The sequence below is a fragment of the Sceloporus undulatus genome, chromosome 5 (assembly GCF_019175285.1).
Source record: "Sceloporus undulatus isolate JIND9_A2432 ecotype Alabama chromosome 5, SceUnd_v1.1, whole genome shotgun sequence".
Lineage (NCBI taxonomy): Eukaryota > Metazoa > Chordata > Lepidosauria > Squamata > Phrynosomatidae > Sceloporus > Sceloporus undulatus.
In genome coordinates, this window is record NC_056526.1 from 7,881,047 (window position 1) to 7,895,137 (window position 14,091).

Below are 14,091 nucleotides of genomic sequence, written 5' to 3' on the forward strand. Positions count from 1 at the left end.
CTTACTCATGGGTAACCTAACTCCATTCTAGGCTATTGCTGTCATGCTGCCAAGATGTGAGGAAAAGCTTCTGGGATTTTAAGTAGACTTTGGAGAAGACTTTGAAACCAGAAGTTATGGAAACTATTCATTCAGGATAGTTCTTTTCCTTCTGACCTATCCATCTTCTAACTTAAGAACATGGTCGTCAACATATTAGACAGTGTGTAAAGCCTAGAGTAAAAATGAATAACTGTGTGTGTCCTGTGTCTAAAAACACTCACTGAGAACAAACTTATGCTAACATTCCCTGTATTTGGTAACAAACTTTTGATTTCAAGTGGTGACAACATGTTGTCAGTCTGAAACACCCAGTTCCTTGTAAGAAAAAAATTGGACCAAGAAGTTGTATTGTTTTTGGAGGTGAGGTCCCCAGTGCTTTACAATGCCTGTAAAACAATGTTCTTGCTATGGGGTGTATTTGGCCCATGCAGCAAAGATTCTTTGGAAATATTTTTCATAGCTATCCCAAATTGGATGTCTCTTTATGGTTTAAAAAGTCCTTTGAACTTGTCCATAGTTGCTTCCTTTGTATCAAACCTAGTTGATAGTCCCAGCTGAATCAGTGAAGTCTTGGTAAGTTAACACATATGTATCAATGGTGCGTTACAGACCGCCCAAAACGGGTGGTCTGCTGCTGCTGCCATTTGCAGCACAGAGGAGCCCCAGCGTCCAAACCGCGTGGCTCCTCTGCGCTGCAAAAAGAAGCCCCAAAATGGCGCTTCTTTTCGCGGTGTGGTTATGATGTCGCGAGGCGCCAATGGCGCACTTGTGACGTCCGGACGCTATGCATCCATGACGTCAAAATTGCGGCCCCCGTGTGGACGGGCACCGCCACTTTCTATGTACCCAGTACGTACTAGGGTTAGGGGCGTCAGGAAGTGATGCCCCTTCCTAACTCTAGTACGTCCTGGGGACGTACTATACGCCCATCCGGAGCGGGTCATTGATTTCTTGGGCCTATCTAGCAGGGACTAATAATTGGAATTGAGCCATTGACTTCAGTGACTTTAGCTTTATCTGAACATACTTAGAAAGTGTCTCTGAGTTTCATTGAAAGCTAATTCGGTTTTAAAATTGCTTTTATTCAGTCTTCTAAAAATGTTGGCTTTCACAAATTCTCTTCACACTCTCAAATCGTTAGGAAAACATTCTGCCGAACTGCCAGAATTATGCAGACATAAAAAAATAACTACATAAAGCTCATTCTTCCTTATGGATTTCATGCTTTCCAAGTTACTACAGTAAACGTAACAGAAATGTCAAGTACAGCAGTATTTCTTGATCATAAAATTTGTTAGGTTGCTGAATCTCTAAATCAGGGATGTATAGTTCCTGATTTATAATTACTATATAGTGTGTATCTGCCTGAATGGAATGGATCAAATTTAACAGACTGGTAATTGTAGTTATACTAATTGTGGACCTATACTTAACAGATTTCAGGTGGTGCACATTTACTTGTTCACTGAATCAACTCCTAATTTTTATCTTTTGCTTCTGGTTGTATTTTTTATTACAGGGAAAGAATCAAACCAAAATACCTGAACAAGACTTCGGTACGCCCAGGATTGAAGAACTGTGGTGATGTCAACTGCATAGGACGTATACACACATACCTGGAATTAATAGGAGCAATTAACTTTGGATGTGGTATGAAGTAAACTTTTATCTTTTTAGTTTTGCATTTATATCCTTCTTCTTCACAGGAATTTTCCACAAAGCTCCCAACATTTTATAAATACGGGAATGCCACACACGTGTTTATATTACATTTGTACCCTGCAATTCCACTCAGAAATGCGACAAATGAGTTAACATAACTTGAAAACCAAAGTCATAAAACAAATGGACTGACAGAATTGCATGTTGGAGTGAGAGTATCTGGACAGTTTGAGAAAAGGGAAAAAAGTTATTCCTCCCTTAGAGATGCTGAAATCTAACTACATCTCCTCCCTGGACAACCAGTCAAGAACAGTGACTGGGGGAACACTATGCAGGTTTTAGCTTGAATAACCACTTCCTTTTATTTTTACAGACCAGGCTGTATATAACAGACCACAGAATACAGACAAAATACGTCCCAGAGAAGGCAAGGACGCTATTGATGCATATCAATTTGTGCAACGGCTGCAGTCTATGGTAAGAACAAAAGGAATATATGTTACCAAAATTCTCAATTTTCCTTTGTAACTCTTGGAGTTTTGATTCATTCCTACAGTATAAGTTACATATTGCTTCAATAAAGAATGATCGCTAAAAGCATAAAAACTGGTAAACACACTTAAAATTAGTGTGTTTCTATTTAGTGAATAAAGGCGGGTTATAAACCACCGCTTTGCGGCGATCTGCCACCACCGCCGCTTGCTCCGTGAGGGAGCCGCTGCAGCCAAACCGCGCGGCTCCCTTACGGAGCAAAAAAGAAGCTCCAAAATGGAGCTTCTTTCTGCGGCGCAGCTATGACGCCGTGAGGTGCTGCTGCCGCACTCGCGACGTCATAGGCGCCACGACACGTCTGGACGCTATGCGTCCAAGATGTAAACATGGCGGCGGCCGTCTGAAACGGCCATCACCAAAAAATACGTAGTGACTACGTATTAGGGTTAGGGGGGTGCGAAAGCACCGCACCTTCCTAACCCTAATACGTAGTCGCTCCGTATTTTTTGGCGGTCTGTAACCTGCCAAAGAAAAGCCAAATAATTGTTTATAATAATCTTTTTAAAAACTGAAACCAATACAACAGATATTTATATGAAATCCAAATGTGTCCCTATTCCTGCCAGCTTCAGTCATATTAGTATGATTTACTACAAACGTTGAAGACTAGTTAATGCTACCTATATTTATTAGCTCTGTTGAAAGAAAAGATATGTTTGGGAAAATTCAGATTTGTCTGTTTCTATGCTGGATGAAGAACTTGAATGTCATGAGTTACATGCATAATGTAGTCATTTCTAATGAGTTGCCATGGTGGCAGGTTACAAAGAGTGTAATGAAGTTACATTTCAGAGGAATGGTAATGTGTGGGGATGTTTTTACAAAGTTAACTTTGAAACATGTATTTTGAGAAACATGTCTCTTCTCACTGTTAAGGGGTTGGGGGGGATTGCAAAAAGATAACACTGATAATGCTTTCAGAGACATAGCTGTTTTAGTCTGGAATATCAGTATCAGTATGCAGAGGGCTCTTGTAGCACCTTTGACACTTAACTGTGCAAAAGATGTTGTAGCAAAAGCTTTTGTTGACAAAGTAGACCTAGCCTATGAAAGCTTATGCTACAACGTCTTTCTCACAGTTAGTGTCAAAGGTGCTACAAGCATACTGATAATAAGTTACTAATTATGATTATTCATATGTTAATGTAAAATAACAACTTTTGAGGGCTTTGCAATGGATGGCATATTGAAATACTTTTTTTAAAAGAAGTAACTTTGGAAGCTTTGGCTGGTTTATTCATTCCTATCAGGATGATGTCTGCATCATCTATACACATCATGCAGGCTATCCATATCCTTCAGATGTGTAATGATAATGAAAATATTGGTGTGTAGGTGGTTCACTTTGAATGCAGGTGGCTAGTGACTTATCTTGACACATGTTCAAAAAGTGGGTCATAGCAACCCCAGGTCACCAGTCGCCTGCATCCAACAAGTTATTAGGGGTGTGACAGTGCAGACCTAAGTATTCCACAGTAGTTCCATGAATTGCTTTGGAGCTCTTGAATAGGAATGTGAATGTGTTCTGTCTGGTACAGCGTACAAGGAGACGTCGAGTCAGAGACCCATGGGGAAACTGGTGTGATGCCAGAGATTTGGAAGGACAGACATTTGAGGTAACATTAATGATACTATTGATGTTTGCTAAAGACAAGTGGACCTGTGATAAAAGCTTTCATTTGTATCAATTGTATCACTTGAATAGACTCCCAGGATCACTTACAAAAAGTGACAACTACAAGCACATTAGTTTTTTTAGGTAAAGTTTCAACTCTCCGCAAGAATGTTAAAACATCAGAGGATAAAATCATAGTCTAAAAGCTATTAGTGGACTATTGCAGAAAGCAGCAGTGTGTGGTGTACTGAAAATTTTAGAAAGTTCTTTGCTAGGTACTGAAATTACATCAATTACAGTTACTAAGGGAGCCTCTCTGGATAGAGCATTTCACAGTAAAGGTGGTGCCACAAAGTTTATCTTTCTACTGTAGCCACTTAGTGTATCTTACATGGTGAGGGCAGCCAAAGAATGCCTTTATAAAGTCATCCATCCCACCTGTCCCTTGCTGAGCTTTATAACATTTATAGGTTGGACCCAATGAAAGCAGCAGGGTCAATGTTTGTCACAGCAAATTTGTTCTATTGTTTTCAGTGGATCTCTGCTAATCATGCTTAAGAGATCCAAGTCACTGTGTTTTTCATATTTCCCACCATCTAGGTAAAAAGGTGTTCATGTGCAAAATGGTTTGTGCAACTCTTGGAGGAAAGTAAATCTGGAAACTTTGGTTTGGAAACAGTGCGTGATATGGCCGCAAGCATAAAGATGCTATGGTATATCCAGAATACTCTGAATCCCATTTTGGGAGAAGGGTGGGATATAAATCCAATAAAATAAATAAATAAAATAAACCAAGATACAATTTTATTTTAACAGCACATCACTGTAGGCTGGCCACTGGGGTTGCTGAGGTAGATGCTGCATTTTGATGTATCATGGCTATTCAGCTATCTTAGCAGAAACACAGGAAAGGAAGTGAGGAACAGGACAGGTCACCAACTAGATGTTTGTGGTAGAGTGGTACAGTCTTACGCCATTTCAAAATTAGTTTAAACTTGAAATGAGAAAACTATAGAAAGTTGGTTTAACTCACTATATAAAAAAGTTGGTTTTGGCCTTGTTTGTTGCTGAGGCTTTGTGCATTCTTGCCATTCAAAGGGGATGTGACACACACATAAGCGAACAGTGATAACAGCTGTTATAAATAGCAGACATGTTGTGTTCCTGACAACAGAGTCTGTTATGTTTAAGCTCATTGCTTTCAGTGAATATACATGTATTTGATTTTCTGTCAATGTGTTAAGTTAGTTTCCCTAATAAAGATTTGGTTTTTTTAGCACCTTTCTGCTGAGGAGCTAGCGAAGAGAAGAGAAGATGAGAAGCTTCAACTTCCAAAAGCCAGTAAAGGACAAAGGAATACCAAAAGGTTTATTTTTCATGTCTCTAATGTCTCAGTTTGCTTGTCTTTAGGTGTGACTGTTGCCTGTTAGCAACACCCAAGTGGTAAATCTCTGTTTAAACCTGAGTTCATTACTGAATAAATTACTGTTAAAACAACATGTGAGATAGTCTTATGACTTTTTAAACCTTCTTCATCAATATATGGGTTTAAACCAATAACTAGAATGACATATATTGAAATTAATTATATAATTTTGGAGTTAATAACTAAGGCAGTGAAGAAATTATGTGGCTATGAGTTTTTCCTTCTATTATTTCTATATTTTCAGAGAAATTTTCTTTCATTTTATAGTTCCTTTGATCCCTTTCAGCTGATTCCTTGCTGTTCCTTCACAGAAGAAAAACCAGTAAGTATGATTTAAAAGACAAACAAGAGGACACCTTTGTTTACTTAAGCAAGCTTTCCTTATCATTTTTATCTTTTTAGGAGCCATTCCAAGTAAGAGTTGCTGCAGAGGCACTTCTGATTATGGATTTGGTAAGAGCTGTGTGTTTTGTCAATGTACATGATTGACATGATTCACTTCAAAGTTAAAAGGAGGTTTGGCCCATGGCAAGGTAAAATTATAGCCCTTATTGCTGCTCTTCAGGCTTCTGTTGCATCACCTGCATCATGGCTGGTATGTGGCTTTCCAGATGTCATTGGACTCTAGTTGCCATTAGTCCCACCCAGCTTAGCCAGTGCTGGTAGATGATGGGAGTTGTAGTTCCTCAACCCCTGGAGTGTCACAGATTTCCCACCTTGATATGCACAATCCAGTACAGTGCTTATCAGGCTATTTGATGGGGGGGAACTGTCAGTTTTTCTCTAATATGTCAAGGTTTGGTGCCCTTTGGCTGCAACTGTTTCCTTTTTCCTGGAAACTTGCTGGAAACCAACACTGCTTCATTGACTGCCATTTTGACTAGTCCTGCTCTAGTAGACCAGTGTTGTCAATAAAATTTATGCACCAGTTTCCTGACTTAACAAGAGCCAGGCTGTACAAACTCACCCACAGTAAAATGTCAGTGATCCAGAATAGTCAGCCAGGAGGGAGCGTAGCTGAAATGTTCTGGAATTCATTGTTTCTGTGGATAATACAAGAATGTTAACTTCATGATAGCAGCGGGCAACTTTGGCAGATCTAAAAGCCATTTTTACCTTGCCCTGGGACTTGTTGCAGCCCACACACCCTTTTCAAAATGTTTTTAATCTGAAGTTAGCAGTTTAAAAATTTCTTTTACAATAAAGGGTGGACCCAGAGGCTACAAATATGTCAAATATGGGCATGTGGCCCACTCTTCCTTTATAATGATAACTGTTAGAGAAGTTGTAATGGAATAGATAAATTTTTGCAAATATGTTAAGAAGAAATGTCAGTTTACATCCCTGCTGAAGTTGGAGATTATTAGTATGTTAGTGTGTTTTATTCCATTGATGGAGCATAACTAACTTGGCTTCAGCAAAGCTTTTTAGTGCCTTTCCTGTTGTCATTAGCTCAGTAAAGGATATCTGTTTGGTTTGTGATCTTCAAAATTTCATAATGGGAACCCCTGGCATTGACACTGGCCAAAGAAGGAACGCCTGGTTGTTCAGGAGGAACATAAGAAAGCATAATTTAGCATGATCTCCAAATACAGAATCTGTAATTATTTATCATCTTCCACCATCCTCATAATTGTTCTTGATGTGTCCTTATGTGGAGACTGTTAGAGGGGAGAGGTTAGCAGGGATTAACCTAAATTCTGTTAGTGCAAAAGAGCCATTTAATCAATTGATTTTATCTATGGGTTGAGTTACTATTCAACAATTAGTTCCTTGGTCTAACTCTAGTTGGTGAGCCAATATTCCATAGTGATGTGAGTGTTGGAGTAGGGCTCTGGGAGACCAGGCTTTTGATTTCCACTTGGCTATGAAAATCTACTTGGTAACCTTGGATAAGTCACAATCTTTCACCTACAGAAGAAGGCACTGGCAAGTCTCCTCTAAACAAATCTTGCCAAAAACCCTGTGATAGGTTCACCTTAGAGTTGCTGTAAGTCAGAAAGTAATGTGAAGGTACACAACAACAACAAAATCTCATTGAAACTAACCAAAAGGGTTCCAGAGTACTGTTTTCCTACAGAAATTCAAGAATAATACTAAATAGTATGTTTCTTACATTTTCTAGCATGCACATGTTTCCATGGCAGAGGTAATAGGCTTGCTTGGTGGAAGATACTCTGAAAAAAATGGAATAGTTGAAGTAAGTATCATACATGCTGATATTTAAAATTTCTCTCAGTCTAATGCAGGGTGGTCTACCTGTTGCTTGGAAGCATGGCCTAATGCAGGGTGGTCTAGTTTAGAAGTCTTTTGGACTACAGCTCTCGGAATCCTTTGGTCAAGATGGCAAGTGGCCATGCTAACTGGGGGGATTCTGAGTGTAGTAGCTTAAGACTCAAATTTGAAAAAAAGGTTTTATTACATTTAGAAATCAAGAGGCCGCTAACTTTAAAAGAGTGGTGTATTGCCATTAACAATAAATCATTGCTGAATTGTTATGCATTTAACCTTCCCTGTTGGTTTATTGCAGGTCTGCACAGCAGAACCATGCAATAGTCTCAGCACAGGATTGCAGTGTGAAATGGACCCAGTTTCGCAAACTCAGGCATCAGAGGCACTTGCTGCTAGAGGCTACAGTATCATTGGGTGGTATCATTCTCATCCTGCTTTTGACCCAAATCCCTCAATACGAGATATTGATACACAAGCAAAATACCAAGTAAGGTTCATCTGTGTGTAAATAACATGGGAATGGGCTTGTTTTATTGCTAGCTGATTTCATAATGACCTTCTGCAAACAGGGTGACCAGATGTTATAACTGCAAAGGAGGGTAGGGCGCTGAAATATGTAGGACATTTAAGAAAAATGTAGGACATTACAAAGTAAAAGCTGAAAACATTCATAGAAATGTAAATTCATGCTTCTAAATCATTCTCAAAATTCCTTCTGGACAGAAGATTGAAATGTAGAACATGACCTGGAAAAGCTGGACATCTGGTCACTTGGTCTGCAAAGAAAAACTAATAAAGATTTTAAAGTGTGGCCATTTAAAGCACCATCTGGTTCATGTATTGGCCATTAACTAAATAATTGAATATATGACTGCTAACTATCATATATTACGTTGTCATTTAAGGTGGTAGGGTGGGGTTTTCCCCCCAGAGATCACATTGGAAAACATTTTAGTTTTCATTCTAACCTTTTTATTATCCCCTGCCCCTACAGAGTTATTTCTCAAGAGGTGGATCAGCGTTTGTTGGAGTGATCATTAGTCCTTACAATCGAAATAACCCTCTTCCATATTCCCAGATTACTTGTCTGGTAATCAGTGATGAGACAAGTTCTGATGGATCTTATCGTAAGTATACATAGGAATTGTTCTTCTTCCTTGTCTGCTACTCATCTTTATTCAAATTTGTTTTGAAAACGGACATTGTAAAGTGTACTGACTAGAAAGACAAATGAGAGAATGTCAGTACTTAAATAATGATAGTGAATAAGCTCTTTTATTATATAAAAAGAAGGGGCAGCAAGAGAAAAGTCTCTGTGGCATCTTTAACACTGACTAATTTCCAGTTGTATTACAGTTCATTTCCTCAGGTGCTCTCTCTTTTTTAAAAAGTAAGATACATGTAGTATAAATATATGGGGAGTTTTTACAGTCTTTGAGCTTAGCATTTTGACAAAGAAACCAAAATAAAGTTCTTCATGGATAATCGTGAATGTTTTAGAATTTTGGAAGCCTAGCGATGGTGGTGGTGATGGCAACATAGGGCATAGTCTGAGGCTTTCCTCCGTTCTCTTAGCGTCTGTTTTAGAAATCTGGCACCAGATTATCAAGAAATAAGGATTCATTTGAACTGACATGTTTAAAAGGGGAATGCTTCTGTCCGAGTTGTAATTTGAACATAAGAATGGAACTAGGAGTTAGGCTGGGGTAGGTCACATGTGGATGGTGTACATCTCCCCAACACTACTACAAATAAACGATCACACATTTTTTGTTTAAAAATGGAGAATTGCACTCCAGAAGCCAGGAAACACAAATCACTTTCAAAACAAGTAGCATAGCTTCTGTGTGCCTTATTTTAGTTGAAAAATAAATGCAGAGGGTGGTTGAAAGCAGAAACGGACATCCAGTTATATTACTTGTGATGTTATGTTACTAGCTCCTTTGATCCCTTGAAGTTGCCTATCCTGATTTAAGGGCTGGGAATTGGGCCAAGGACTTGTATACATTTCCTATTCCTTTCCCATAGACAGTCTATTCTTTGTATCCATGGGGGATCCGTTTTGGACCCCTTCTCCTGGTGTGAATACTGAAATCTGTGTACAGTGCGCCCGCGCCATACACGGACTTGAGCGTATGTGCTCAAGCTGCGGCGCGTGCGCGGGACGGAAAGGGCGGCACGTCCCATTCAATTGAATGGGCGTACATGCCTGTTGCGCCCCGCGCGCGGCCGTGCCGCCGCGCACGAGCCCCATTGTTTCCAATGGGGCTCGAGCATAGGCGGAATTCGCCTTACGTGGCGGGATCCGGAACGGATCCCCCGCATAAGGTGAGGACGCACTGTATGTATTTCTTAATGGTAGCATAGCACATGCACACCCACTAGCACAGCCATGTGCACACACTGCCCCCACATGGGAGGGAAGTGATGCATTTCATATCTGAAAAGAAAAAGCATGCATAATGAATGTATTGAACATGAAACATTTTGGTGACAGGTTTGCCATACAAGTTTGAAGTCCGAGAAATGTTGGAGGAACCTAGGTGGGAACTGGTACTGGAAAAAACACGATGGATAATTGAGAAATACAGGATGTCTCATAGGTGCGTGACTGCTTGAATTTTGAAATCAGTTAAGAAGAAGTCAAATTCAAATTACTGTCTGAGTTAGCCCATGTATGTATCATCTCATTTGGTTTTGTCATCATTCTTCCAACAGTTGTGTGCCCATGGATAAAATCTTCCATAGAGATTCAGATCTGACTTGTCTGCAGAAGGTAATCATTACAAATTATTTGCTTCTTACCTAAAAATCTCTTAAGCTTTTCTAGTTACAGATGGAACTTGTGTCATATTTTGGATACATCCATTGAAATAAATGATCCTTTATGATTAATTTTTATGTTCCATTTAAACCAAATGCAGTCTATTAAATATGGGGGAGATTGAGCTGAAAAAAGGCATAAACAGAAACTGATGATGTTTTGTGTCTTTTCTGTCATCACTGCTTTATTAGCAAACTTGCTGATTTTGTAGAAAGATCTTTTGATATTAATCATTATATTTTGGGTGTAAATTTAAAGCACAGTTTTATAATTGAACAGAGGTTTGGTATAGGGAATGAAGGAAGCATTCAATTGATGTATAGAACACATTTTCTCGGATTACAGACAGGAATTCACAAGTTAGGTAGACTGCTTTCCTTTGTTCATTCTGGCAAGAAGATTCTGGTTGAGGTCCAACACATATCTTTTCCAAGTTTTGATTCTTACATGCCTGCTGGAGAATGTGTGATGTAAACATTTGAAAAGAGATTGTTATTTTTTGTAATATTGATATACATAGTCATGTGCATGTTAGAATCTGACTTTGAAAGCAGGGCACATTAAAAATTTGTATTATATGTATGTTAGTACTAACTGAAGTAGATGGGCCCACAAATACATAGGTATCAGACATGCAGCAGTTGGCATCACTTCAGTGAATAGTCATAGCATAAATAATGCCACAATGTGTTGCTACATTTGAAGAGTCAGGATTGATGCACGGTAGGTTTACTTTATAAATATCACTTTTTTGTTTCTGTTCACAAACTTTAAATTAGCTGTTGGAATGCATGAGGAAGACCCTGGACAATGCAGCAAATAGTTTCATTGCTGAAGAATTCCTGGCACAACTAGAGAACTTGTTTCTTTCAACCTACAATAATGAGGAATGGAATGATACCACTGAAGAAAATAGTACGTGTCCAAATGACCAGTGCATATAAGAGTACTGAAAAGAGAAATTGTTCACTTTATAATAAAGCACCCTTGTTCAAGAGTGAAAACATCTAGTATGGCTGAAGAAAATGGTAGCTCCTCAAAGACAGAATGGAACAATCATGACAGACTGTCTTGATTTCTGACATAGCTCTTCCAACATTGTGGTTGCACTGAAGAACGATGAATGAATAATATGACAGCTCACTTGGTTAGAAACATTGCATCATACTGATTGTTCAGAATAACTGAAGTGATAGTATATGCTGGTTAAACCATAAAGCCAGTTTGTAAGATGTTGCTCAAATGAATATATTACTTAATATTTTTGTGTCAGGTAGAGACTACTACCATGTAATACGTTTTATTGTCTAATGGAAATTCTCTGGGGTGTCAGCAAACTTATTGTCCATTTGATAAGCAGGAATAATTACTTTCAAATATTCAATTGTATACCTCATGGAGAATCTCTGCCTTGAGTGTGTCTGTTGTTGAAGCATGTTCAGTCTAGTCAGGAACCCTCCTCTTCAGTTGAACACCAGTGCAAGATCAGAGTAAAAAAATTCTTCATACTGATCTTGCTATCTAAATGCAAATTTGCAAAATTTGCTGTTCCTGTGTAAAATAAGACATTCTTGTCAGCAATGAGAAGAGCTTGCTAAGTATAGCTTGCTGAACATTGTAGAGACTAAGAATTGTGGTAAGACTATTCACCAGACTTCATGTATCAAAACCCAGAAATACATATTAAAACACATATATGTAAAGAACACAAAGACACCAGAAAGCCTCAGAAGGATTAAAAACCCAATAGTATTGCATCTGAGACGGACCTCTTTTTGTGAAGCCAAATTTTATCTGTGAAGCCAAGTTTTGTCTGTGGAATAACAATCAGCAAACTCCACTCTAGCCACTTTAATCCTTGACTAGGCTAGCCCAGGTGTAATTATGCTGGTCTACTAGTTGTGCATCTAATGTCTATCAATATATTAATAAGAGTAAGCATCATAATATTTTCTCTGTGAATTAAGAATATATTTCATTCAGCCATCTGCATGCAAAGGCCCTAGAATCATAATACAGTAGGTAGTTTATCAGTGTTGAAATATAGTTGGAATCGTTTGGTTAATTTCCACTACAGTGGACCCATTGAGTCAGTTGTTAACATCTAAGTAGATCAATTGCTTCAGTAGTTCTGCTCTAGTCAGGACTAACAAAAATGATTTAGACCACAATCTGAGCATTAGTTTAGTCCCTAGACTGTTGTGTCTATTGTGCTGCATGTGAAATAATCACTTACCTGTAGTGTGGTGCTGTGTAATATTTCAGAGACTCTTCATAATTACTTTGCAGCTTATTTTTTTAAATGATATGTACATCTTCATTGTAAATGTGTGTTGTAAATATTGTGTATTTGTACAGAAAAGAGTTAATGAGTTACTTTACTGTCATGTAAAAGCACAGTACAGAGATCTCTGCCTCATAATACATTTTATCAAGTAATTGGGAGCATCTGATCACTAAAATAATGGAAAACTCTTCTTAGCAGCCTTGCTCCTTCAATAAACTCTGTGAAGATGTTTAAAATGTCCCCATGTTTCAAATTAATCTTTCGGTACATCAAAAACGGAAGACTTTCCTCATGAAAATAGTGTAGAACTCTTCAGGTCTCTTTTGAGCTGCATTTTGTACTCTGCCTTTAAAGACATGATTGCACCCAGAGCCCCGGAGCTACAGTTAAGTAATATAAAATCAATTCCAATCCCAAGTGTGTCAATCTGCACATCTTGTTTATTCATGATGTGTAATTATAACATTGTTCTAAGTATTTACCATCCTAAGATGAGGGAAAAGAACAGACTGTTAAGCAACCATGCTGGCTGAGGATTCTGGGTATGTATAGAGATACATAAATATAGAAAGAGTTTTCAGTGTGTAGAAACTGCATTTAAATCTTCAGCAAAATCAGGTACAGGTAGATCTAAGTTTATGTTTGGGTTGGACTTGTGATGTAAACGGAGTAGTCAGTCCTATAAGGAATCGTTGAGGGGGATGCATACGAAGGAGCAGAAGTAGCCATAATGTCAGTGATCCTACTCAATGCACTGCCAGTTTTAAAGAGATTTAAACATCAGAACTTAACCTTTCTAGTGTGGACGGACCTGATTCACTAGAAAAGGAAACAATGTAGGTTTATGTCTAGATATTTTATATATGAGAGCAAGGTTTGAGTGTTGGACTGCAACTCTGGAGATCAGGGTTCGATTCCCTGCTCAAACATGAAAATCCGCTTGGTGACCTTGGGCAAATCACACTCTCTGCCATTCAAGTTATTAATTTTTATTTATTTATGGTATTTATACCCCGCCTTTCAGCCCTAAAGGCTCTCAGAGCAACTTACAATCATTATTATTTTTAGACGGTTCCTTCCCCTCAATAATAAATGGGACTCCAGCATACGCAAAATTTGCCTTATGCTTGGGGAGGAGGGAGGCAGAATGGATCTGCTGCCTATGGCAAAAGCAGACTGTTTTTGGAGCTTTGATTATAGTAATCACATTTTCAGCACTCTCTAAGCAGTTTATAATCTGTAAGCCAATTGCCCCCAACAAGCTGGCTCCTCATTTAACGAACCTACGAAAGGATGGAAAGCAGTCAACCCTGGAGCTCTAGGATCAAACTCACAATGTTGTGGCTGCAGGACCAGCATTTAACCGCTGCGCCACCAGTGCTCCCTGCAGTTTTGATATGTTCTCTCTAGGAATCAGTAGGTCCTCCAGCGCAACTCTGCTGGAAGTTGAC

The 14,091-nt window shown here is 38.7% G+C and overlaps 1 protein-coding gene across 3 annotated transcripts in view; it reads left to right on the forward strand.

Annotated features, from left to right (window-relative positions):
- MYSM1 (Myb like, SWIRM and MPN domains 1) overlaps window positions 1–12,876 on the forward strand; it is a 23,256-nt gene extending 10,380 nt beyond the window's left edge. For 2 of the 3 annotated variants that reach the window (XM_042469161.1, XM_042469159.1), the window contains 12 exons: window positions 1,562–1,692; window positions 2,078–2,181; window positions 3,795–3,872; window positions 5,149–5,237; window positions 5,565–5,619; window positions 5,700–5,750; window positions 7,423–7,497; window positions 7,828–8,016; window positions 8,524–8,656; window positions 10,027–10,132; window positions 10,248–10,305; window positions 11,133–12,876. In XM_042469161.1, coding sequence (XP_042325095.1) covers window positions 1,562–1,692; window positions 2,078–2,181; window positions 3,795–3,872; window positions 5,149–5,237; window positions 5,565–5,619; window positions 5,700–5,750; window positions 7,423–7,497; window positions 7,828–8,016; window positions 8,524–8,656; window positions 10,027–10,132; window positions 10,248–10,305; window positions 11,133–11,297 — 1,234 coding nt within the window. In that variant the 3' untranslated portion in view covers window positions 11,298–12,876. The remainder of the gene's footprint in view (window positions 1–1,561; window positions 1,693–2,077; window positions 2,182–3,794; window positions 3,873–5,148; window positions 5,238–5,564; window positions 5,620–5,699; window positions 5,751–7,422; window positions 7,498–7,827; window positions 8,017–8,523; window positions 8,657–10,026; window positions 10,133–10,247; window positions 10,306–11,132) is intronic. The other variant, XM_042469160.1, reaches the window with a different exon arrangement.
- Window positions 12,877–14,091: the final 1,215 nt, after the last annotated feature.